The sequence below is a fragment of the Podarcis vaucheri genome (genome assembly GCF_965113315.1).
Source record: "Podarcis vaucheri genome assembly, chromosome: Z".
Classification (NCBI taxonomy): Eukaryota; Metazoa; Chordata; class Lepidosauria; order Squamata; family Lacertidae; genus Podarcis; species Podarcis vaucheri.
Genome location: NC_138758.1, coordinates 9,106,023 through 9,132,471, shown reverse-complemented (window position 1 = coordinate 9,132,471; position 26,449 = coordinate 9,106,023). Strand labels below are relative to the sequence as shown.

At 41.6% G+C, this 26,449-nt stretch overlaps 2 protein-coding genes and 1 long non-coding RNA gene across 3 annotated transcripts in view; all 3 read right to left on the bottom strand.

The window, feature by feature from the left end:
- The window catches only part of LOC309523465, a 313,851-nt gene that overhangs the window by 147,110 nt on the left and 140,292 nt on the right, over positions 1-26,449 (bottom strand). The gene's annotated exons all lie outside the window — the stretch shown is intronic.
- LOC309523436 (heat shock transcription factor, Y-linked-like) lies at positions 3,760-11,004 on the bottom strand. Its single transcript, XM_082207270.1, has 2 exons — positions 10,182-11,004; positions 3,760-4,633 (listed from the first exon to the last, which is right to left on the bottom strand). Exons 1-2 carry the CDS (start codon positions 10,743-10,745, stop codon positions 3,854-3,856), a joined length of 1,344 nt encoding a protein of 447 aa, XP_082063396.1. The 5' UTR covers positions 10,746-11,004; the 3' UTR covers positions 3,760-3,853.
- TMEM185A (transmembrane protein 185A) lies at positions 12,471-23,848 on the bottom strand. The gene is made up of 7 exons (XM_082207293.1): positions 23,689-23,848; positions 17,779-17,955; positions 16,912-17,119; positions 16,122-16,205; positions 14,742-14,918; positions 13,913-14,036; positions 12,471-13,752 (listed from the first exon to the last, which is right to left on the bottom strand). The coding sequence occupies exons 1-7, from the start codon at positions 23,724-23,726 to the stop codon at positions 13,508-13,510; spliced, it is 1,053 nt and encodes a 350-aa protein (XP_082063419.1). The 5' UTR covers positions 23,727-23,848; the 3' UTR covers positions 12,471-13,507.

Sequence of the window (26,449 nt, the reverse complement as noted above, 5' to 3'; positions counted from 1 at the left end):
GAAACCATCTTGATATGATGACTGGACGAATGGAAAAATTCACACAAGATTATAATTGGTGTTTACCTGCTTAAGGAGATTATCAGAAGAGATCATAAAGAATAAAAGAAAAATATACGAACAAGATGAGATGTGGAAACAGCAAGATAAGACTGGATAGAATTATGAACATTATTTGGACAGATTTGTGGATATTAACACAGCAGCAAGAAGATGATCGGAATCCCCCTTCGGAACTTGAAATATGGGTCACCCCAACAAAAATTTAAAATGTGACTGCGTAATTCGGAATTTATGTGATGTGATTTGATTTAATTGGTCGGTTAATAAAAATTTCGATCAGGGGTGGGTAACTGATAACACTCCAGTTGTTCCTGGGGTAGAGTTCCCATCACACCTGGCCAGGAGTCATCCTGGCTGGTGCAGATGGAAACTGGAGTCCAGCAACATCTACAGTGCCAAAGGTTCGCCATCCTTTGTTTTATTATGCTGCTCAGCCACACTCCCTTTCCCCATAGGTCAGTGGTGGGCTCTGCTATGTTGGCCAAGACTAAGGATGACAGGAAATGCCACCTCAGTGACCTTGGCACCATAGGGTTGTAAAGGTATTTCTGCTTCCCATACCGGAGTTCAATGTGATGTTTTATTCTAAGAATGTTTGGCAGGTCACTTGGGCCTCTCAGAGGTATAAAGTAAGATTTTTTAGCATTCTGAATTTTCTTTGGGCCATTGCATTTTTAGTGTGTGCATATAAAATCATCTATGTAAAAAGCATTTATGAGTTATGACAGCTAGTTAAGATTCACATGGATTGAACCATTTTTAGAACTCCCCTACTAATTGAAATTAAAATACTTTATTGTCACTTGTACAACTTATATACAGTGAGATTACACGAGCACCCCCCACTCAGCTCTCTTAATTCCCTTCATTTACTGACACTCACCCACATTGTTTTCCTCTGCAAAATGAGCTACAGGACTCTGCAGCTCCCAGCCCAGAGAACTACATTTTGGCACCTGAGGCGAACCACAAAATGGTGCCTTCCCTCCCCACCAGAAAAGAAAGGGTGATTGAAGATAGACATCAGTATCTGCTGCCCTGTGAATCCTGCTGCCTAAGGCAGTCGCCTCACTTTGCTTCATGGATGGGCCAGCCCTGAAGTGAGCCCTGGCAAGCAAAGTATTTCAAAAACTGATTATATCCATTCTTTCCTTCTTTCTGAATAATTCTTGACATCTTAAAAGCTTGTTACATCTACAGGTAGATGTTAATATTTAACAGTCCAACTGCTCTTTTAGAATATGACAAATTATTATCTATGCTTTAATATTACTATGTAATTTACTTGCTGTTATTGTAATTTTGATATAATGTGGCATCCAGTGTACTGGTACTTCTGAAATACTCCACAATAAAAACAGTAGCTACATTTCAGTACAGTACCGTATATGAAAGTAGGATTATTAGAAACACTGGTTTTTATTTCAAAACATTTGTTGTTGTTCTTCCAGACATGTATTTGCCCAATTATCTAGAATCTAGATCTCATAACAGAAGCTAGCGCCATGACAGAAATCTGAAGTAGTTTATAGATGAATATCAAACCTCATAATGAACAGACAATATATTATTTATTATTGCATCATATTAGGGTCTTTTTGGGGGGATTCTGTTTCATTGAGTATCTGCACACTGTCCTAGATTTTAAAAAGAGCATATATTTAAAAAATATACAAAATAAACAGATGAAAGAATTAAGTAACAAACATGAGGCTTTCACTGTAAAGCAAAATGCCGCTTTAAAACTGGCTGAAAACTACCACAACGGTTTCTTTCACGTCTTTTGTGACCTTGACATGTCAACTGTGTAGCAGTGAATGTGGCAACTTCCCTGGCTCTTCATAAAATCCAATCATTGGTTATTCAATGTCAGAGCTGGCTTTTCATGCTAAGTATTTGCTTAGGTTGGGGATGAGAGAAGAAGGCCCATATATGATGTGTTCCTTTACTATTTGCTTGGATGCATATTTATTCTAGCCCCATTTAACAAAAAAGAAGGTGGAGAGCAAATTTCAAATTCCTTCAACAGGTACAGGAACGGCACGCTAAACTCAAACCCTTTAAAGATTCTAACTATCCTGTCTTTGATCCCTTCATAATAGAGCTTCTCAGCATTGCAGGTGCTGACCTGTTTAACTGCAATACAAACAGGGCAAACTGAAATGAGCAAACTATAAATATGGCTATAAATGCAATAGTGGGTAATAATAAATGAAGTTTTAAAAGTTGGACTTGACATACCAAATGTAAAGGACTTTCTTCAACTACTGGCACTGACGTCCTTCACAGGTTTAAGTAGCCAATAACTCTGTCCCATGGTTTCTCCTTTTGGAGATGATGATTAATTAATTAATTAATTAATTAATTTCTATACCATCCTTCATCTGAAGATTGCAAAGTACCGTAGTTTACAATATAGAAACAAAAAAAGTAACATAGTAAATAAAAACACACACCCCACAGAGAGTTTAAAAGGCCTTAGCCAAAGGCCTGCTTAAAGGGAAACATTTTCACCTGCTGCTTAAAGATATGTAATGAAGGTGCCAGACGAGCCTCTCTGGGGAGAATATTCCACAAGTGGGGAGCCACTGGAGAAAAAGCTCATATTTGTGTTGCCACCCTCCAGACTTCTCATGGAGGAGGCACACAAAGAAAGGCCACAGAAGATGATCTCAGGGTCTGGGTAGGTTCATGTGGAAAGAGGCGGTCCTTGAGGTATTGTGGTCCTGAGCCATTTAAGGCTTTGTAGGTCAAAACCAGCACTTTGAATTGGGCCAGGAAACTAATTGGCAGCCGGTGCAGTCAGGCCAGGATTGGTGTTACATGCTCAAACTCTCTTGCCCTGGTGAGTAACCTGGTGGCTGAATTCTGCACCAGCTGAAGCTTCCAAACCATCTTCAGAGGCCATCTCACATACAACATGTTTGCATAGCAGCTATTTTAATACACACCAGACCATGCCTTTTGACTGTTAACTAGAACTAACACACTCTTCTCCCCCACCCCACCCCATCCCTCGTATCGTATTAGTTAATTCAACATGTCATCTAACATGTCAATGAGGCCAACGCCTGTTCTTCTGCTCTGTTGGTTTTGTAGCAGTTATCATTGACTCTGCTGAACTCTCAGTGTATTTTGGTGTAGAAGATGCTTATTGCAGACTTATCCTTTTTTGTTTTTGATTGCATATCGAACAAAACATGCGAAAGGTTTACAAAGGACAGTATTGAATGAGAGATAATTCAAGTGTCTCCATCAAAATCTGCCCTCTCCCGAAATAAGAGTGTGTTAAGTATACCTGGCAAAGCCATTCCTTCTTAGGTTATAGTGCTACTCACTCATTTATAGAACTTCAAAACGATCTTGGCCACGTGTTTTCTCATGCCATCATAAAGCATGAGGTGTTCCTATTTTGCTTGGGCTGTATAGTTCAGCTAATGCATTCCTTCTGGTGGCAATCCACTTGCTTCAAATAATCCCATTGGATGACAGAGAAAACTCCCAAGTAAGTGTGCATTACAGTTTTCATCTGCAGGAACAGCAAAAAGCTGGCAACCCCCCCAAAAATTACTATTATCCTACTATTCCCCTTTTAAAGTCTACACTTCACACAATTAGACCATTGTAGGAAGCAAGTTACTCCTAATCCCTCTATGATGAAATACAAACAGTTAACCTAGGTAGACAAGACAGGAGGAAAGGAAAGAAAGAGGTTTTATTCTTCAGTCCACGTCATTCTGATTTTCTCTATTTTAAAAAGGGGTGGGGGTTTTCCAGTCTGCCCTCTGTTTCATCGATGGTAACCACTGTAGTCTGCCGCTTTGGGTCCAGCTCCTTTGGAAGCAGAAGTAGCATTTGAAGCACAGTTGCAATTAGGGCAATGGTGGTATGAAGGAGTTCGATGATGATGGGAAGATCTTGACATGGAAATGGCAGAAGCCGCTGCTATCATGGGCATGGAAAACCATGGGTTACAGAACGGGAGTAAACTGGCCCAATGAGCCTGCATGGCAGATAAGTCTGGGTACATGGTTGGGAAGGCTGGCAACCCCATCACCGGTGCAAAGGGGCTGTTGGGTACAGGAGGTATGACATGATACAAAGAGGTAGCAGATGTAGTGGTGGTCGAGTCTATGTCATGTGTGTTGACTCGAGCATGATTGGCGTGCTGGGGCAAATGGAAAGGAGCTAGCTGGTTCACTTTGTTGTCATTGTCCTCCGGGGCTGCCTGCTCAGAGGACCTCAAAGGGGTTGGAGGGGAAGCAGTGTATCCACTTCTCAGCCGGGCTGCTGCTCCAGCAAGGCCCTTCGGCATAGTAGGTTTTCGGAGTCCAACTTTGTGCATTTTGTCCTTTGGGGAAGCTGCAAGGAAGTTACTTTCCCTAGTAGCAGGTCCCAGAGTAGTTTGACCTTCTGGGCTTCTTGACCTGCTCTTCAAGCAGCTTTCACTGAAGTCCTCATCTAAGGAGAAAGCAATTGGTGGTGTGTTTTTGATCCCAACTCTTCTCTTGCACCTTGCAAGAAGGTGAGGACAGCCTCTCTTAAAATTTGGGTTGTGGTAGAACTGTAACTAGAATAGAAACAGAGGAAGAGATGGAGTTAACATAAGGTTTCAAAGAGAAATGCAACAGCAAAGCAATGCAAAATGACAGTCTCCATTGCGTATGTTTCAGTTTTCACACAATGGCGCTGCAATGTGGGATTTTGCATCCTACATTCAGTTCTGTAATCTTATAATTATGAACTGAGTTGGTGGAAACTGGCATAGAGTTTGCTGCAAAGCGGGAGGAAGGAATTTGGTGGCGCACACGTTGTCAGCATAATGCCTTTGGGAGGCTTAATAAAAGGAAATAGTAGCTAAGTGATATATTTTCAAAACTTGAGTACAGATCTTGTTAAATGTACTATGAGCTCAGAAACTGGATGTATTGTTCTGAAGAATCTAGACTTAAAATCCAGAATATAGGTTTTTCAGATTCAGGTAGGTAGCTGTGTTAGTCTGACGCAGTCGAAATATATATATATAAATGTCCAGTAGCACCTTAGAGACCAACTAAGTTTGCATGCACACAAAAGCTTATACCCAGAAAAACATAGTTGGTCTCTAGGGTGCTACTGGACAACTATATATATAACTCCTTCCAGTTCATAGAAACAATAAAGAAGCAATACCTACATCCCGATGACCTACTTGTGAGCTTCGATGTTGTATCTCTCTTCACTCAAGTGCCCATTAATGAAGCCCTGACAGCCATTCAAAACAAATACAATCCCCCCGAATACATCCTGGACCTGACCAACCACTGCCTAACCAACACGTACTTCATCCACAATGGACAAAGATACAAACAGATAGAAGGAGCACCTATGGGATCACCCCTCTCACCGGTCATCGCAAATTTGTACATGGAACACTTTGAAACCAATGCTTTAGACAAGTCAGAACACAAACCCAAACTTTGGCTCAGATATGTTGACGACACCTTTGTAATTTGGCCACACGGGAAAGAAAAACTAGATAGCTTCCTCACACATCTCAACAGCCTACACCCCAAAATACAATTCACTATGGAAATAGAAGACAACAACCAACTCCCCTTTCTTGACGTCCTAATCTACAAAAAACCTGATGGCTCCCTAGGACACACTATCTACCGGAAAAAAACACACACCAACCGCTACTTACATGCACAATCACACCACCACCCTGCACAAATAAACTCCGTAGCCAAGACTCTCATCTCCAGAACCAAACGCCTGGCTGACAAAGACCACTTGACAACTGAGTTACAGAATCTCTCAAATGTGTTAATCGCCAATGGATACCAGAAAAACAGGGTTACCAAGCTAATCCAAAAAGAAACACCCCCCAAAAACCAAGACACAGAAGAAAACAATGGCATGGCCCTCCTTCCTTATATCAAGGGCACTACAGACAAAATTAGCAAAATCCTCCATAAACACAATATCAAAACAGCCTTCTGCACCAACCAAAAAATAGCCAATATCCTCAGAAACCCAAAAGACAAAATCCAGCTGGAAAACCAAGGGGTCTATGAAATACCCTGCAAAGTCTGCCCAGCCACGTACATTGGACAAACAAACAGACGAATAAATGCACGTATCGCAGAACACAAGAATGCCGTCAAAAAAGAAGAAAAAACTTCCTCTCTTTTCCAACACATGAAAGAAACAGGACACGAAATTAATTTTGCAGATTCCAAATTGCTCTTTAACATGGAACATCACCACAAGAGAATAATCATGGAAGCCATCGAGATAGAGAAACACCCTCACAACATGAACAAGCGTGACGACACGTCCCGCCTGCCAGACATCTGGAAATTAGCCCTCCCCACAAAAACCGACACCAGAACCAGAGGCACACAGAACGCCGTCACCAATCAACCACACCAGACCCAAACCCAGACCCTCTCCACAGACATATTACAGACTCCATCCAGTAGCCAAACTATAGTGGCACCTCCGGATGCTGCACCCCCCTGCAATCCCTACACAGATCTGGCTGGCACAAGGCACAAAATCACAGCTCGCCCCTATACACGAAGCCAAGCCAGAGCACAACTAAATGCAGCACAGCCATCTTCTCAGAAAAACTCTTCACAAGCTCAAGAGGTCAAGACACGAAAGCTTTAGCAACTAATCTACACTTAATGACCCACCTAAGTGGTATTCAGAATATCACTCATGAAATCACTCAAGATATCCCTCAAGTAATTAAGGAACAAAAGAAGAAAAGGCACACTAATCTAGGAACTTCCTCTCTGCCCAGAACGTTGGAGGCTATACACCACACCCCCTCAACAGTATTTATAGCAACTCAAACACCAGATCCTGCTCTGTTCCAGTAACAAGAAGCCGAAAGCACCAGCCTGAAGATGACGAGTGAGACCTCGTCGAAACGTCGCCCAGACACCCCGACTCTTACACGGGAAGACACCCGAAGACACCAAAACCTGCATATATATATATATATATATATATGCTTTCGTAGATTTTCACGGGTACAGGAATGCAGGTTTTGGTGTCTTCGGGTGTCTTCCCGTGTAAGAGTCGGGGTGTCTGTGCGACGTTTCGACGAGGTCTCACTCGTCATCTTCAGGCTGGTGCTTTCGGCTTCTTGTTACTGGAACAGAGCAGAGTCTGGTGTTTGAGTTCCTATAAATACTGTTGAGGGGTGTGGTGTATAGCCTCCAACGTTCTGGGCAGAGAGGAAGTTCCTAGATTAGTGTGCCTTTTCTTCTTTTGTTCCTTAATTACTTGAGGGATATCTTGGGTGATTTCATGAGTGATATTCTGAATACCACTGGGTGGGTCATTAAGTGTAGATTAGTTGCTAAAGCTTTCGTGTCTTGACCTCTTGAGCTTGTGAAGAGTTTTTCTGAGAAGATGGCTGTGCTGCATTTAGTTGTGCTCTGGCTTGGCTTCGTGTATAGGGGCGAGCTGTGGTTTTGTGCCTTGTGCCAGCCAGATCTGTGTAGGGATTGCAGGGGGGTGCAGCATCCGGAGGTGCCACTATAGTTTGGCTACTGGATGGAGTCTGTAATATGTCTGTGGAGAGGGTCTGGGTTTGGGTCTGGTGTGGTTGATTGGTGACGGCGTTCTGTGTGCCTCTGGTTCTGGTGTCGGTTTTTGTGGGGAGGGCTAATTTCCAGATGTCTGGCAGGCGGGACGTGTCGTCACGCTTGTTCATGTTGTGAGGGTGTTTCTCTATCTCGATGGCTTCCATGATTATTCTCTTGTGGTGATGTTCCATGTTAAAGAGCAATTTGGAATCTGCAAAATTAATTTCGTGTCCTGTTTCTTTCATGTGTTGGAAAAGAGAGGAAGTTTTTTCTTCTTTTTTGACGGCATTCTTGTGTTCTGCGATACGTGCATTTATTCGTCTGTTTGTTTGTCCAATGTACGTGGCTGGGCAGACTTTGCAGGGTATTTCATAGACCCCTTGGTTTTCCAGCTGGATTTTGTCTTTTGGGTTTCTGAGGATATTGGCTATTTTTTGGTTGGTGCAGAAGGCTGTTTTGATATTGTGTTTATGGAGGATTTTGCTGATTTTGTCTGTAGTGCCCTTGATATAAGGAAGGAGGGCCATGCCATTGTTTTCTTCTGTGTCTTCTGTATCCCTGCTTCCCACCCTACCACATTCCACTGAGCACCAGCCACCTCTTCATAGAATTCTTGAACAAGTGCACATATTAGTTGGTTGCTGTAGCAAATAAACCATTTTGTTTGTTTGCAACTAAATTGGAGTCAGAAGCATAATAGAAAACCTCTAGTCACATATCCTACATGCCTTCTGCACTAAGAACTTTTTATCTGTTTGGGGAAACAGATGCAAAACTAGATGGTTTTTGTTTGCCCATATAGGGACACCTTTAGCATCATAATTTATCTGAAGCTGAAGTGCCTAGAACATTCCTGAAACAAGGACTGGCAGTTACTGGTAAAAAGTGTCTTTCTCCAGTTATGAAGGGTTCAGGATGCTTGGTTGTCAATTTGAATAAATGCCATATTTATATTTCTTATTATTCCCCCTTCTTTAACTCAATGGGCATGGTTCAGCCAAATTTAAATGCTTCTATATCCCATTGGTTTCAGTGAGAGATACGTACGCAAACTGCATCCTATGCACATTTAACTGGGGGTAAGTCTCAACAGACACCCATAGGATTCTGTTGTAAATTTTTCCTGCTGTAATAAATGGTTTAGGAGTGTTTAACTTTTAAGAGACAGAATGTAAATCTGAAATGCATTGATATAACTTCCATTTATCCAATCTAAATAATCTGCTGTTTTGTGCAGTCTGTGCACAGCATTAAGCTCACACAGAATGTGTTTTGCTGCTATATTTAGTATTCACACTGAACAGGCACTAACCTTACGATGACATTCCTGAGCAATTTCCATTTGCGTGAATAGCTCTTCCTTCCGGATATTGTACCGCATTGTTTCCCTCTCCCTTTATCAAGGCCTTTCAATTATTTTGCTTAGTTGATTTAGTAATCAACATTCATCTCTTCATGGAATTCTGAGGCCACCTCCTACATGTATTTTGAGATTTTGAACATGCCTTCCCATCACAAGAGCCTTTACAGAACTAGCTTTCATTCTGTTTATATTTAATGTGCCTCAGTGTTCACATCTACAGGGGTACTGGCTACATCCAAATTTGACTTCAAAATCGAAAATAAATACCTAGTAATCTTTAAATGAGGTAGTGCAAAGATTCAGGGAAGTAAGCTTTCTTAAAGAAATATAACATTAAGGTTTGCAAAGGCATCATAGAATTATAGATGCAATGCAAGAATAAGCCGGTGGCCTGTTCGGGAATCAAACCCATGACCTTTTCATTATCAGCACTATGCTCTAACCAACTAGAGTTGTGCTCTTACACTAACTGCAATGTATAATAGCCAGCCAGGTTTTTTTTCTGTGCAAGTTGCAGTCCCTAATTGCAAAGTACAATATGAAGTACACTTTTCCAATTTATCCAGAAAAGCCTCTTGTCACAGCAAAAGTTGGAGTCAGCTTTTGAGAAGCTGCCATAATGAATCATGAGCGGCTTGGCAGAGCATCACTCAGATGCCTTGAAGAGAGCTTGTGAGAATTAAGAGCAGATACAGAATGAACTGTATTCATTGTGAGTGGCATATAGTGAGGATGCTTTTTAGCTGGTTATCTTAGGTTTCAGTGGATTTGTCAGTCCCATGTTGAATGAATTTATCTAATTCACGTGACAATTAAATTAACCCCTCCTTTTCAAATATGTTTAGCAGCTTAAAAAGAAAAGGAGGTAAAAGCTTTGAAGTAGGCATTATTGTGTTGTATTTGGGGAATGGGGAAACATTAGCGACTTTCTGGATTAACCTAATTACTAACACTACATACATTGTCTCAGTTGTGTCCACTCAATTGTGTCCTGGCCTTGAAGTAGCTCAATATCCACTATTTTTCCTCATTCTCTTAAGTACCTGTTTCCATTCTGTGTTGCTTTTTTCCATTTTCTGGAGAATGACTGATCTTGCACAGTATTAAATGCAAGCAACCTGTGAACTTTGAGCAATGTCTACCTTTTGAAAACCACACCATGGTCTTACCTTGCTAAATGCATAAGCAGCTTTTTCTTCTGCTAAAAATTCGACAAGGGAGGCAGACCTTTGAAAATTCTGTCTCATCTTGCTAAAGCCATAGAGATTGAGCTGACGAATGAAGCTTTTCATACAGTCAGTTTCAAAAATGCGCAGTGGTCCTTTCCTCTCTAGAACCTCCTTTTTAAAAAGTTCTTCATCTATCACTACACAATTCCCATCATCATCCCACCACAGTGACTTAAACTGATCACTTTCAACAATTTTCCAGAGTTTCTTTGGGAAAGTGAGGGATAGGAAATCATTGTCTTCAAGAGAACCATCATCACAGAGAGTAAGCCGTGGTCTTTTTGCCCAGGGTCCATCATTCAAAGCCTGAAAAGCATTTTCTTCTATCATAGACCTCAAGACTGTGTCACCAGCTGCAGTTTTATCATGCAACGGAGTAGATGAAATTGAGATTGCAGAATGAACTATTTCATCTTCAGCTGAAAAGTGTTGAGTCTGTGCAGCAGGAAGGTCCATGTCTATTTCTCTCTTCTCGTTCTGGTAATTTTTTTCAGCTGTAGCCATTTATACTATTAGTCAAACCATGCTGATAAGGCAGCAGCAGGCCTATTAAAAATGATGCTAGCTTGTAGGGAGCTTCAATAGGGAGTTCTAGAACATCACAATGAGACCTATCTTGTGCAGGTGTGACATCACAAAATGAACTCTGGTTTCCTAGCGAACGGTTTCATAATGACTGAACAGTATTTATGCATCTTCACTGAACAAGGAAAATTAGGACAAAGCCTATCAAATATTTGCCTTAAAATATGCACCATAAAAGCACCACTGGACTTTAATTCCAAGAGTGAGAGCACAAGCAAGTTCATACTTCCATTTTTTTAAAAAGAAAATTTGTTTGTGTAATTTCCTGCACTTGGATAAAGGTGGTTTTACTCGAGGCGTTGCATGAATGCTATACAAAAAATCCCACCGCACACTCTCTTAAGAAAAGTGAATTGTGTCAATACCACCACCGCATGTAACACAGTTCAGAACAAAACTGGGGTATAATAACCCCAGAAACTGGATCTGAAGAAGTGTGTATCTGAAGAAGTGTACATGCACACGAAAGCTCATACCAAGAACTAACTTAGTTGGTCTTTAAGGTGCTACTGGAAGGAATTTTTTTACCCAGAAACTGGAGTTATTCTAGGCTATTTCAATCTGTAATTTTATAGTAAGGAACAGAAAGCTAAGAACCCACCCTTCCTGCTCTTACAGAAAAGGAAACATGTTTGACTTGCTAGATCCACCTTGTTCTGTGTAGCGTAACTGTACATCCTCAATTACAAGCAAAAGTTCATTAACAATTTAGGTGTAGAGTGACAAGCACTACTTCAAGTCTCCACTCCCTTCAGCTAATACTATTTGCCTAATACATACACTAAAGTTAAACACTAGGTGCATACTGAACCTTGGTTAAATACATAGCTTTATGAGAAATATGGTTATATGGGCTTAAAATTTGTCACCTGGTGAAGAGGAAATCTGTTCCAGGCAAGCTTGTGAATAAGAAGGAAGCAACTTCTCATTTGCTATTCCAGTACAAGCCCTGCCTGCACTGAATTTTCTATCATTGTAAATAAACCGTTCCTTTTTCAGACAAAGGAAGTTTTATGCCAAATTTCAAGCAACTTTATTGTATAGTAACAGAAAAATGGCTTGGGTTAAAAAGTGTCCTTCCAAACATGGAATGGCTGTTTCCAACCTAGCTGAAGAATGGAGCATGAAAAAGTGACCCTAAATGCAAGGAAACTCTTCCATGTAGTCAAGATTCTTTCACAAAGTTCTTTTAAAGATCTGCTAGTGTTCATCACATGGCTGTGTCTTTATCCATTATGTTTTTGATATTATAATCTGAATATTCTAATGCCCCCTTGAAAAATTGTGGCACTGCCCTGCTAGAAGTCTTCTGCAAGTGTTCACAGAACAGAACCACCAAGTTTTTGCTTTCTGCTCAGTTTTTGAACCGAGCACAATAGGACTTCTTAAGTTGATTTTTACTATTGCTGTCATTTAGAACCTAAGTGGTAAATCTAGAGAATGCCCATGCCATCATGAAATGGCTTATAAATGAATCCTATGTCATGTATTTTTCTTCCATTAAAGATCAGGAATTTTACCAAACAGAATATGCTACTTCATCATGGGCACATCCCAAACCTGGTTCCTAATCAGGGAGTTTGGAAGTATGTCTATGAAGCTATAGAGTTATTATATGCTTTGTAGAAAATAGAGAGCTAAGCAAGCAATACAGGATACTTTATTGACCAGCCAAAAATTTGGAGACTGAGAAATAAGATTAACGAACAATTACATTTTAACAAAAGTGGAAAAGCAACTTTTCAAAAAGCTAGTACTTTCCCTTTTCCTCTACAGTACAAAGATTGTGGTTATTTACACAATAATTTACATATCTTTATCAAGGTAATTTGATCCATTAACAGTGGAAGAACCTAGAAGTCCTACCTGAGAACATGCTTGAAGCACAGTGTTCATGGTTTAATAGTGAAATTAAGAGGCTAAGGAGCATGCTGATATACCACCGTGTGACTATGGTATATTAACATAAATGGAAGTTGAGTGTACATATTGACACAAAATTTGTCGCTCACAATAGATTATGCATTTCACACAGCCCTTTAAAAAAATACTTTTACATATTTATACTGTACAGTTTTAAAATATATTACATTGCCAAAATTCACATAAATACTATACAGGCAAGCTTTAATTAAAACAAAGCAGGAAGATTAACAAATAAAGCCGCATTTTCCACTTCTCTAAAACACTGTGGGTACAATCCAGCCCACAAGTTACATGTGTGCAAAGGCCACTGATTTCAACATGGCTTGCCCATCTGTAACTAGGCAGGTTTGATGCTCATTAGGTAGGATAGTTATTTTAAATTCTTAATTGTACTGTGTAAAAACTTGGACTTCGTAGCTAACAAACTCTACACTGATGGTTCAATGCTCCCGGCCAAACCAAGAGTATATGCCATAAACATGAGACCTGATAAAATGCTGTCCATTTGTGAACCTTATCCCAGCAATTGCATTCTCATTTGTTTTACTGGCGTGATATTTCATATGCAAATACACTGAAACTCTCTAATTATATTAAAACAAATCTACATTATCTACATTACAAGCCATTAAAGCAGACACAGCTATCCATAAACAAAAATGAAGGCATGACATAAAAGTTGGCCACTGATTCCCAGTTGTGATTTAACAGGGAGTAGTCAGTCCTAGCTATGTGCTACATGGCCGAGTTCACTTTTAATCTGGCATATCAATGTTTAATTTGGGAGGCGGTATAACGTATTTCCCAGGACTCTGAGTAATGACCACTCCAGTCTTCTTCCGAAACATTGGAGCTATTTTCGGAGGTTCTGGGACAGGGGTTTCTTCTGCTTCTTCATTATCTTCATGATGCAGATCGTAAGAAATATTGCCATACTCTCTTAGGAATGGGAAAATTTCAAGTAGAAACTGACAGAAGTCTTTGCGGATTCCAAACCACCCTGTACAAAGAAAGGATTATTGAGATCTTCAGTCTAAAATGAAACTGACCAAAAACCAAGAAGCAAAACAAACAGATCTCTTTCTGCTGCACGTAAAAATGACAGGATGTTATTTCAATATGAGAAGAACAAGGAGAAGGCTTCTCTGCAGAATACTTACAATGATTGCCTCCTTTCTGTCCAAATGTTGTTGCCATTAAAGTTATCAGTGAGAGCCAGAGAGGAACAAATATGGGTATATATGAGAATGTATTGTGTCCATCCAATCTGTGCACAAGCAGGATCTAGAAAGACAATTAGGGAGTTTCAGTTTCAAGCTTAATACATCCCCTTCCTTAAAAACACAGGATTATTTTAATGTCCTAGGCACCAATCTAGCAGGTGGCTGAAATTCCTAGACATCATGACCATGAATGTGAAATTTTTCCAAACCTAGTAGGAACCCAATTCTAGACATTATCTTACATTCACAGGTCTCATAGGGCTAGCAAACTTTTCAGACAGCCATGTGTCTGTTTTCAAGGAGGCTTTTTTTAGTCATGACTGCGTATTTGACACAGTTTGGTACTGGGTGGAGAATACTGACAGCCTCAGTAGTTTCTAGTACTTGCAACTACAAATATAGTTTGAAAATGTATTTGAAGTTGCAAGTACTAGAAACTAGTTGCAAAATAACTCTTTGCAACTAGAAGTGAAAGAAGCTATGCAAGATGCCTATGCAAAAATGTGCTTAGTATGTACAATTTATAGAGATCACAGAATTCATAATCCTCTCACACAACTATCAACACTGCTCTAGAAATCAGGCACTCAATACTCATTGTTACCCTCCCAACACTAAGACACACTTCCCATTTTGATGTGAAAATCTTATTCACAACAGCAGCTCCATTTGCAACTGTGACTGCCTCTAAAAAGGCACACTATTAAAAGAACTGTGAATGATCTCCCAGACAATATTCCAACCTCATAGATAGTTTTTTGCTTACTTCAAAGGTGAGTAATGGAACTACAATTGTCATCCAACTGATGGCCATTGTTATGTGAGTTCTTCTTTGCTCAGCAATCACATCCATTGAGCGTAAGAATAGGACTGACCAGACAATGTAATAGAGCACAACCAAACACAGAAAGGACATCAGGATCCACAGAGGGACACAGACAACCTGCAAATAAAGTAGGGAGAGAATGCTTTCACTGATCAGTCAGAAAAGCTGCCCAGTTTTCCTATGAAGGTAGTACCAGTTCTGAAATTTGTCATTATGTTTGAAAATCCTTTCAGTGCAGCTCCTTTAAAACCAAACAGAGACTCTTTACCTTTAACAACAGTCATGCAATCAGATGAACCTACCTCAAAAACACACAGTACTTGGAACTATAAATCTATCTCCTCCCCACCACAGCTTTAAGAAGTTTTGCCTTAGTACAATACTTAAGCAAGATTTATTTTAAAAGATGAACTTTGCTTTACTTGAAGTCTAAAACTTAGAGAGGAGTTTCTTCATGTAGATATCAGTTCGGGCGGGGGGGGAGGGGGCAACTGGTTTTGCAGAGCTTACAGTATCAATATTGTCTTCATATGGAAGACACATTATGAAGCAGGAGACTAAGATAAAACCACCACTAATGTGCTTGATGTCTTTCAATGTAATTTTCACCTTACATTCTGAAGACCATATCAGACACACATCTGAAAAGGAGACCTTTATAGTTTGTCCTTGCAGCACAGAAACCCTTATAACGTCTTATGGACATCATGGCTGCCTAAATTTCATTTACTGTTTATTCTGCTCATGTCTTTCTTCATCTTCACTGCATGAAGCGTCTTCCAAACTCTTTGTTATTCATCCGAGGCCCTCTGAATTCCCACCACCACCTGAATAAGTACATGGTGACCACAAAGAGAGCTTTCTCATCCACCGTACCTTAGATATAGAATGCCTGGAACTTATGGATTTCAGAAAGCAGGCAATTTTTTAAAAAAATTGCCAAGGTATTCCATTATGTTTTTATCACAAGTTTTAAGGTTGCTTTATGATTTTAGTGATAATTTTGAGGATTTTGCTACAGGTTATCTGCTTTTCATTATGATTTTGCCGTACTTGTTTTTTAGTTGTATGTCACCCTATTAATAAAAGTGTGGCTTGTAAATTGAAGAAGCAATAAATACAGAAGGCTCACCTACTATTTACGATGCATCTTAAGGTTTGTTAAAACAAGTGGTCAATTTGCTTCATGGATTATTGCTCAGGTTTCCGTGTATGCCATAATTAAAAAACCCATTTTCCTTAGACAGTCATCACACTTAGCATTTGCATAAAACCTTAAAGCTTTGAAAATAGCATTAAAAATGAGCACAGTTTACGTACAAGCCATGGCCACTTGATAATTTCATCCAGTCGGAGGGCAATGAATATGAACTGGAGAATATTGACAGAACACAGGATTTCCAGCTAGGAAAGAATAAAAGCAGGCATGTCAGAATCAAAATAGGGTTTCATCCCCACCCCCCTAGAATGCTACCACAGTCAAAACACAGCACCTGTACATAATTTTTGAGCTAAACATTTTGCTCCTTGAATGCAATTCGATAATATATTATGAGTGTGCCACCACAACTGAAACATAAACAGGAAGTTAATAAGGCCCTTCGGGCATTCTAGCCTAGGGGCCAAATCTGGCCCAGTAGGCCTCCCAATTTGGCTCATGATGCCATTTTTGGGAAGCCATGCCCACCCTGCACCTGACATCATACACAATGTCCTGCCTACCTGTCAAATTTGGCTCATTGGGGCCAGGGCATGCTGAAACTAAAAGTGTGTTCTGTGGTTTTCCATAGAAAACCTGTCTGGGACAGATAAACCATATGACTGAATGTGGAATGTAACACCAAGCCAAAGTATGGTATAGCTCAGGGCAGCAGGCCTGAAGTAGGAAAGCCACCCTGATCAACTCTCTAGGAGCCAGCACAATTACTTTTCCATGCTAAGCAATATAATATGATATAATATAATATATACATCTACTAAAAAATTATTTACAACATGGTTCAAAAGAAAACTGAGATAGAAAAAGAAATTTTCAGTTTATAAACTTGAATTATAAATTAGAGCCCTCAACCCCCACCACAGCACTAACCCACCCATCCAGCAGTCTCACCTCCAGAGATCTGTCATGCCGAAAGCCCCAAACACAAGCTGCAACGGATACTGGAGACACAAAGAACAACGGCATAAAGACTAGAAGCCAGAAGCGGGTTCCTCTCTCAATTCCATCACAGACTAGCACTTCAAACATCAGCAGTAACAAGTGGATGCCAACTGCAATTAACATGGCTTTGAACTCCACACATGTTTCTCCTTCTGCACTAAAGGGGGGCAGAAAAAATATATATACAGTATTATGTTAGATGAACAATACAACTTTGTCCACACATTCACGGGGATTTGACTTAGCCTGCTCTCTACATATTACTTATACTTTCTGCAAAGATGCTATACCCTTATGGGAAAAGGTCACCTATTGTGTTCATGGGGTGTACATAGATAAGTAACCACAGGATAATTGCTAACATGCCATCTTCCAAAGTGGCACTAACTGCATAGAGGACTTGTTTTTTTGGTTAAGGTCATCTACTAAACTGCCATGCTCCTAACCCCATCTGAAAAGGAGTACTGCGAGGGACATAAGATTGTGTAGCAACAGGGCCCACACAAGCACTCTCAGTGGTTATACAGTGGTACCTCAGGTTACATACGCTTCAAGTTACACATTCCGCTAACCCAGAAATAGTGCTTCAGGTTAAGAACTTTGCTTCAGGATGAGAACAGAAATTGGGCTCCAGCGACGTGGCAGCAGCGGTAGGCTCCATTAGCTAAAGTGGTGCTTCAGGTTAAGAACAGTTTCAGGTTAAGTACGAACCTCCGGAACGAATTAAGTACTTAACCTGAGGTACCACTGTACCACAAATTTTACATGAATTAACCCACAGATGATTTAAATACATAAAAGGTATATTACTCTTACCGATACTGTGGGTTTCGTGCCCATACTCCAGTTCCTACTGAGGCGCCCACAATTACCATCAACTTCCACAGCCATATTGGAGCAAACACTGCCCAGTAGCTCCACTGAATCTTGTCATCCAAACGAAGAGAAAGCAAAACTGAGAAGAGCAGCAGGCAGGCATAGATAAGAAATTTGCTGGGGGGGGCATTAAAAAAGAGAGAGAATGATTTATTTATACACACTAGATTGTAAAAAAATCAAAGCAGATTACAAAAGATAAAACAGTAGAACCAAAAAGAGTTTACAATCCTACTTTAAAACATGCAAAAGTTAAAATACTACAACAGATTAATATTACCTCAACTTTCCAAGCATCTGGGTAAAGGTAAAGGTACCCCTGACCATTAGGTCCAGTCATTACCGACTCTGGGGTTGCAGCACTTATCTCGCTTTACTGGCTGAGGGAGCCGGCGTACAGCTTCCGGGTCATGTGGCCAGCATGACTATGCCACTTCTGGCAAATCAGAGCAGTGCATGGAAACGCTGTTTACCTTCCCGCCGGAGTGGTACCTATTTATCTACTTGCACTTTGCAGTGCTTTCGAACTGCTAGGTTGGCAGGAGCTGGGACCGAGCAACGGGAGCTCAATGGGGATTTGAACCGACAACCTTTTGATCGGTAAGCCCTAGGCTCAGTGGTTTAACCCACAGCGCCACCTGCGTCCCGCATCTGGGTAGGCTTGTCTAAATAGGAATGTTTTTAGCAGGCACCAGAAAGGGCACATTGAAGGAGCTTTCTTGATCTCAAAAGGCAGGGAGTTCCAAAGTGCAGGTAGTGCCACACTAAACAACTGAGATCTTACAAATGAGGAATGGGTATGATGTGGCACCTGTAGTAGTGCCATTTCCACCAATCCAAGCCGTCAAGTAGGCACATGTAGGGTAAGACGATCTTGTAGGGTAACTGGTCCCAGGTTGTTAAGGGCTTTATACTAATAGTAACACCTTGAACTTGGCCAGTAGCAAATCAGCAAGCAGTGTGGATCTGTAAACACAGGTGTTATATGCTGATAACGCCTCGCTCCAGTCAGCAATCATGCTGCAGCATTCTGCACTAACTTCAGCTTCCGGATCAAGCATGAAGGAAGCCCCACATACAGAACATTGCAGTAGTCCAGTCTTGCAGTAACAAACACATTAACATCAAGGAATTTACATTTTTAGGGTATGTATGTTGCTGTCCTAGGTATCTTTATAAATTCAATATACATCTAAAGCACTGAACAAATAAAGATCCAAATGCACTATGACTCAATCTACCTGCACACCTAGGTCCTACCACATGAGCACCAAAATCTTCCAAAAGACTCATATATTATACATTGGTAAGACTGTACTAATAAGCTAAGGAGCTATTTCTATTTCAAGAACATAGCTCAGCTATCTGGCACTACACACCTGGTATATATGCTATGGGAAGCTTCCTGCATTACTTTTTAAAGCTTCAGGCATGGTCTTAAAAATCAACAAATTTGTTGATCTATCAAAACACTTTTGCTACAACAAAACCACTTGCCATAGAGCTGTAGAACCAATTGGGCCAGACTCAATTCTTTTATAAGTAGTAAGAATAAAAGGAGAATGTCTTTATGTGGTGTGTGAGGTGCTATGAGATTACAAAAACCTCTTAAAACAAAATGTAAGAAGCAAATTCCTTCAGTTCAACTGGGGGATTATTTTTCCACTTGACGGGGACAGAAGACCCTCTTCCACATGAGAAATGCCTCAGATGGCCATTAACCCACCTCTATTTTTGAAGACTAACCTCACAACAAAAGGAAGCGGGTGGTGCTGTGGTGTAAACCACAGAGCCTAGGACTTGCCAATCAGAAGGTTGGCAGTTCAAATCCTCGCAACGGGGTGAGCTCCCGTTGCTCGGTCCCTGCTCCTGCCAACCTAGGAGTCTGAAAGCACGTCAAAGTGCAAGTAGATAAATAGGTACCACTCCGGCGGGAAGGTAAACGGCGTTTCTGTGCGCTGCTCTGGTTTGCCAGAAGCGGCATAGTCATGCTGGCAACATGACCTGGAAACTGTACACCGGCTCCCTCGGCCAGTAAAGCGAGATGAGTGCTGCAACCCCAGAGTCGGCCATGACTGGACCTAACAGTCAGGGGTCCCTTTACCTTTAACCTCATAACAGGGTATGTATTTGCTTTTTCCCTACTCCATCCCAAGGAGTTAGGCAAGTAATGATGAGTCATAAAATTCAATCCACAATAGATTAATTCCATTTTACCTTGTAAAAAGCAGTATGTTTTTAAAACCCAGCTGTTTCCCCACAATATTCATACTTTCCTGGAACTAATTCTATTCAATGTTTTTTTAAAAAAAAAAAATCAAAAAACACTTTTCTGGTTTTCTCTTTATAAGACTTAAGCCTTCCATAATTTATATGTCCCAGTTTTCATTTGTTGCTCCAAAGAAGTAATAGATAGGGTGTGATGTACAAGCTAAGTGACATAAAGCTCTACTAGCAACTTAGTCATAATAGGAACCTCGGGATACAGAGGTAGAAAACCTTTGAACGCTAGTTGTCACGAGACAAACAAGGCAGGGTTATTCCTTTCAAGCAAGTCTGTGGTCATCCTGGAAGCATCTGGCTAGCCACTAATGGAAACAGGATGCTGGATTAGAAAGACCTTTGACTGAAACCAGTGCAGCATGTTTCAAAAAGTCCCTGTATCAAATCTCACCTCTTTAAGTTGTTTTAGTCAAATCAGTCTCTGTCAGCCCATAACTACAATATTGGAGAACCTGAATGCTGGCTTGCCTCACAGGGCTGTTGTAAAGATTACCACTTCGAACTGGAGTATATTAACAAAAACCACTAAAATGGCGTAACCACACCTACTCCACATTCGAACTTTGTATTTAAACCACAGCCTGGCAGCCATGACATAAATAATGAATTCCATGCAGGTGAATAAGCAGACTGGCAAAAGAGGGATGGAGCTCTTTATTCATCTGATGTCATCAGCACAGAAACCAAGCAGGCTGCCAGAAGTGGGATGCCACCTGTTCTGTACCTACTACAGAAATGCAGATGTTGAAGGAAGGATGGACCCGTTTCTTTTCTGCCGGCAGACTAGTAATTTTTATTACAGGCAACCCGCCCCTCAATTTACATGTGTTCAGTATGTGCGCAACTGCGCATCGCACTGAACCCAAGTGACCCAAAAAAAAAGAATCACAAAAATGGGCTAGACAGGGCGACGTGTTTGCAGGCTTTTCCAATGGTGTTTAAAATTTACGTGATTTCACTGTGCCTCAGAAGTAATCTCCATGTAAATGGGGGGTTGCCTGTACTCACCTTATTTACAAGGCCAGTGTAGCTGACAGCATGGCCTTGAATCAAGCTGGGCTGGGTCTCAAGTCTCCCTCCAGCCACAATGATTCCAGGATGGCTGCAATCTCCCAACTTCATGTAGTGTCCATATTTTTAGGTATTTATAACTCACACTTGCATCTTCCTACGTGAGCTTCTAGAAGGAAGATGCAAGTGTGAGTTATAAATACCTAAAAATATGGACACTGGTGGCTTTGTACTAGGAGTGGAAAGCTCTTCCAATCATGCAGGTCACTCAATTTTCACTGATCCCCCTATAACTACTACGGTCTGCTGTGCAATATTCCATGCTCTTCCAGGGAGTTTCCTAACCCTAAAGTACCGTTTTTCAGGGGTCTGAAGCTGGTAGAGAGACTGGCAAAAAACATGTGCTGCACCTTACACAACAAGTTACCCACTCTAATAAAGCTACCATTGGTTTTAACCTAAGGAGATTCTCTTTCATGTCACTGCACCCATGCTTAAAAGGAACTCTCCTTAGGAATGCAAGCACATGAGCCCTACTGATCAAACCAGAAGCCCATATAGTCAAGCATCCTGTTTTCCATGGTAGCCAGCCAAACCATGGGAAGCCCACAAACAAGATGGAGTATGTCTTTTCACCTGCTGCCCCCTAGTAACTGGTATTCAATGGTAGGTAAGCATACTAGCAGCCACTGAAAGCCTTATCAGCTCCATGAATTTATCTAATCCCCTTTTAAATCAAACTGAAGTTGTTAGTATGTCATACATAAATGGAGCTAAATGCATTGCTTTTCTCCCCAGCAGCTTAGCTATGGGAAATACTTCTCTCCTGCATTCCACTACCCCAGATACTTGCTTCAAGTTCAGGAACACCTTTTACCACCCCAGGCTCCATGCAGCATCCGCAGCTACCAGCCAATAGACCATGGAACTTCCAGCTGCAAAGGCACCATACTTTTCAATGCCACACACCCAAATACTATCCTGTGCTCCTAGGAGAATGTTATGAATGTGTATATGCATACCACACACACACACACACATACACACACACACACACACACACTGTCAGCTCATGCCCCTCATGCTTAATGAGAGATTCTCTCCCCCACACGTAAGTTGCTTTGGATTGCCCCTGGGCAAGATAAAGCAACTAGTAATTTTATTTTATTTTAAAAGAAGAGATGTCATGTGGCAAGATGAAATCTCACATTCTAAAGCATGATTTTTGTGCTGATTGCACTTCTGCCAGCCTGCCTGTCTGAATGTGCCCCTTGGCAGGCCAAACCATTCAGACGCCTCACCCTCACTATGTAACCAGCATCACCAAATGTCAAATGAAGAAAAAAGCATTTATAGTCTTGTGGTTCCAACCTGTGCACTCTGCCACATTCAAAGGAAGGTATCTATCTCCACATACAGTACTTTGTGAAGTGGGAGCTTGTCCATGTGGAGGCAATCTTCATGAAGATCTACCAGGCTACTAACTGGTTTAGACCAATCCACAAGGACCTAAGAGCAGGTCTTGTTCAAAGGTTTAAAGCTCTAGGTTTTAGGAGGTCAACTGTGTATCTGATTTAACTTTGTATTATTGGGGGCACTCTCCCAACAGTTTGACTTCAGTCAGACGACAGACAGATGTCAACAATTGGGGGGGGGGGATGTAAGCGGCCTGCTTTGTAATTTGAAAGTAATTAATAATAATAATAATAATACCCCGCCCATCTGGCTGGGTTTCCCTAGCCACTCTGGGTGGCTTACAGCACATTAAAAACATAGTAAAACGTCAAAGACTATGTGGGGATGTTATGTTAAAATCCATTGGGAGAAGCAGGCTCTCTCATCTGACAAAACTTTCTGGTTTCCATTTCGTCTGCTTTGTGTATTTTATCTTCTACAATAGCTTCAGCAGGACGCGATAGATGAACAAATTATGCCATATATATATATATATATATATATATATATATATTTGCTTTCGTAGATTTTCACGGGTACAGGAATGCAGGTTTTGGTGTCTTCGGGAAGACACCCGAAGACACCAAAACCTGCATATATATATATATATATATATATATCGGTTTATAAGGTATAAGCACTGGTTTATGGTTTGTTTTTTAAAATGCCATCCGTTTTATTTTATTTACTTCGTAAGACTTATGCACCACTTGATTGTTTTAAAAAAGGAGAGAGACACCCCTCGAGGCGGTTTGCAACACTCTTCCCTTCCCCGCCCCGTAAAATCGAGGAAAAATTCACAACACGCGGAAGCCGAAATGCCAAAAAGTGTTTAGGATTCACCTCGGCTTCCTCCTAAGCACCTGGGTGGGCTTCCCATCCTCCACCCCCCACCCCCGATTAGCATGGGCCGAAAAGAGTACAAAGAGCAGCGAAGGCGCCTCCTTGACCTCAAGTGGCAGGGAGTTCCGACGGTGCGGGCCAAGGAATAGCAGCCATAAAAAGAACAATAGGGTTTCTCGCGAATAACAATAGCCGCCCCTCCAGCCCTTCCGAGTCCCCTCTGAACCCGCGCAGACCCGGCCTCCGCCTCGGCCTCACCTGGGATTGAAGTCCTGAAACAAGCCCCTCAGGTTCATGGCGATCCGCCTTCCGCCGCCCTTCTCACAGGGGGCGCATCGCGGGACCCCCCCAAAAAATGTCCGCCGCCCGACAGCCGCCCGCCCTGTCCCGTCCCCTCACAGCGGCCGGGCCGCACTGCGCCTGCGCCGCCGCTCGGATGCGCATGCGCGGGATCTCGGAGGCTGTTCCCAGCTACCCCTCCTCTCCCTATTCCCTTGCGCCCAAGGCTGCTTTTTTTCCCCCTCCTTCCCCGCCCACCACCGAAAGCTCTGGGCCCCGCCCACCTCCGCCGGCTAAAGGCTTGGGAAGGCAGTGCGCGTGCGCGGCGACCAGGCGCCTGCGCCGTGAGCGCCGTCGAAGCTTTGCCCGGTTGCTGCGCAGGGAAGGGCAAGGGGATAAAAGGTTTTTCTAAGGAACTGGGGAGGGAATCGCAACATAGGTTAAGGGACCACAATCTAGCGCCCAACCCCGTCCCCGTGCAATGCAGGAATTTTTTTTGCTTAACGTGAGGCCGGAATCCACGACTCAGATTAATGCTCAACCGGGGGTCTGGGTTAAAGGCGGATCTGCACTGATCCTCGGGGATCCTCCACTTTTTAAAAAACAACTCCAACAAATCCAGTGTCAAATCATATCTGAAAGGCACGCCTACAGACTGGACTATAAAAAAACGTGGATCTAACACTTAGCCGCCCTGCAGCACCACAAAAACATGGATCCTCATGAGTTCATATGATTTTTATATTGAAACAAAATAAAAACACCATGATACTCTACTCCACGTGTCTAAGGGCAGAACCAAAAAAATCACGCATCCACTGTTTCGTGGTACCGCAGCGGCGCAAAAACATGATTAAAAACACGGATCCTCATGGATCCTCATGATTTTTGCACTAGTCACCATCAGATCAAATATCATGGCCATGGTTACAGCCTGCACCACAAAAATCATGGATCCACAGCTTCCTGGTGACACCGTGGCCCAAAAATGTGTCTTTGAAGCATGGATCCTCACGTTTTTTCCATTGCGCCACCCCAAACCACCACCACCCCCCGTCAAATCGCACATCATAGCCAGGGGCACAGCCAGCACCACAAAAAACTCAGATCCACAGCTTCTTGGCCATACCATGGCCCAAAAACGTGGTTCCGAAGCACGGATCCTCATGGATCCTCATGCTTTTTGCATTGGGCCAACCCAAACTCACCGTCAAATCACACATCATAGCTAGGGGCATAGCCTGCACCACAAAAATCACATATCCATGGCTTCCTGGCAACTCCATGGCTTCAAAGCATGGATCTTCATGGATACTCATGCTTTTTGCATTGCGCCACCCCAAACTCACAGTCAAAACACACATCATAGCCAGGGGCACAGCCTGCACCACAAAAATCATGTATCCACGGCTTCCTGGCAACTCCATGGCCCCAAAACATGATTTCGAAGCATGGATCCTCATGCTTTATGCATTGAGCTACCCCAAACTCACCATCAATTCACACATCATAGCCAGGGGCACAGCCTGCACCACAAAAATCATGAGTTGCACTACAAAAATCACAAAAATGCCCTTAGCAGCACTGTTAATGTCACCACTGGAACATTATTATTAGAGCCGAGAAGAGAATGTACGGCTATATATTGTACCAAAATATGGTTCATCTTCAAGAACAGATCAAATACATGCCGAAGTATTAAAGAGGAGAAAAAATATGAAACTGCTTACATACTGTCAACTAATATCCAGATTCAAGAAAGACTGTATGGCAAACAGTACAATTTATAAACTATTACTGTACTCAGATATGACACCGAGCCCAAACAAGCAAAACATTATATGACAAAATGGATGCAAAATTTTTAAGAACAGTTTACAGTGGAACAATGAGAACAATTATGAATAAAGGAATAAAATTCACTGCAAGTTAAGCCTTAAAACAAAATTGGTACAGTGAAACCTCGGGTTGTGGACGTAATCCGTGATGGAGGCATGTCCGCAACCCACAGCGTTCGCATCCTGAAGCGTTGCATATGCGCAGGCGCTGGCACAATTTGGCGCTTCTGCGCAAGCGGCAAAACCCGGAACCAACCCATTCCGTTACTTCTGAGTTTCCCGCAGTCTGCAACCCAAAAACACGTAACCTGAAATGGCCGTAACATGAGGTATGACTGTATCAAAATGTTCTTTCAATGGTATATAACTTTGAAAGATATACAGAAGATGAATAATGAAATGAATGGACATTGCTGGAAATGTCATAGACCTCAAGGAACCTTCTTCCAAAAGGTTTTGGAGGAAAGTTCGTTTTGAAATGAAAAAATGTAAAAAAATAAAAATAAACATTGCATTGGACCCCAAAACTATGCTGTTGGGGATGACTCCTTCAGCTACTGTATTGTGAAATCGTCAGTGGAACTATTTAGTTATATGACCACAGCAGTCAGAGTGGTGTTGGCTAACATATGGAAATCTGACATATGTCCTGGAATAGATGCATGGAAAGAGAAACTATCAGAATATGCAGTAATGGCAAAACTCGCGATAGACTCATGGCAGAACATAAAAAAACTTGGAATCTTTATAATTTGTATGCAACTTAACAGAACTGTAACAAAATGAACATCTGTATGGATTTGTATTTCCTGTTTAAAAATAGAAGCTTTGTGTGTATATGATAAAGAAATAAATATATAGTAGAAGAAATCTTGTCTGTCTGATCTAGAAATGAAATCATA

Excerpts from the sequence above, each read along its gene's own strand:
- LOC309523436 (XM_082207270.1), bottom strand. The coding sequence starts at position 10,745 with ATGGCTACAGCTGAAAAAAATTACCAGAACGAGAAGAGAGAAATAGAC. Across the intron at positions 4,634-10,181 it reads CTGCTTATGCATTTAGCAAG|TTACAGTTCTACCACAACCC; the intron begins GTAAGACCATGG and ends TTTCTATTCTAG.
- TMEM185A (XM_082207293.1), bottom strand. The coding sequence starts at position 23,726 with ATGAACCTGAGGGGCTTGTTTCAGGACTTCAATCCCAG. Across the intron at positions 14,919-16,121 it reads TTATCAAGTGGCCATGGCTT|GTTGTCTGTGTCCCTCTGTG; the intron begins GTACGTAAACTG and ends CTTTATTTGCAG. Across the intron at positions 13,753-13,912 it reads ACAGAAAGGAGGCAATCATT|GGTGGTTTGGAATCCGCAAA; the intron begins GTAAGTATTCTG and ends TTCTTTGTACAG.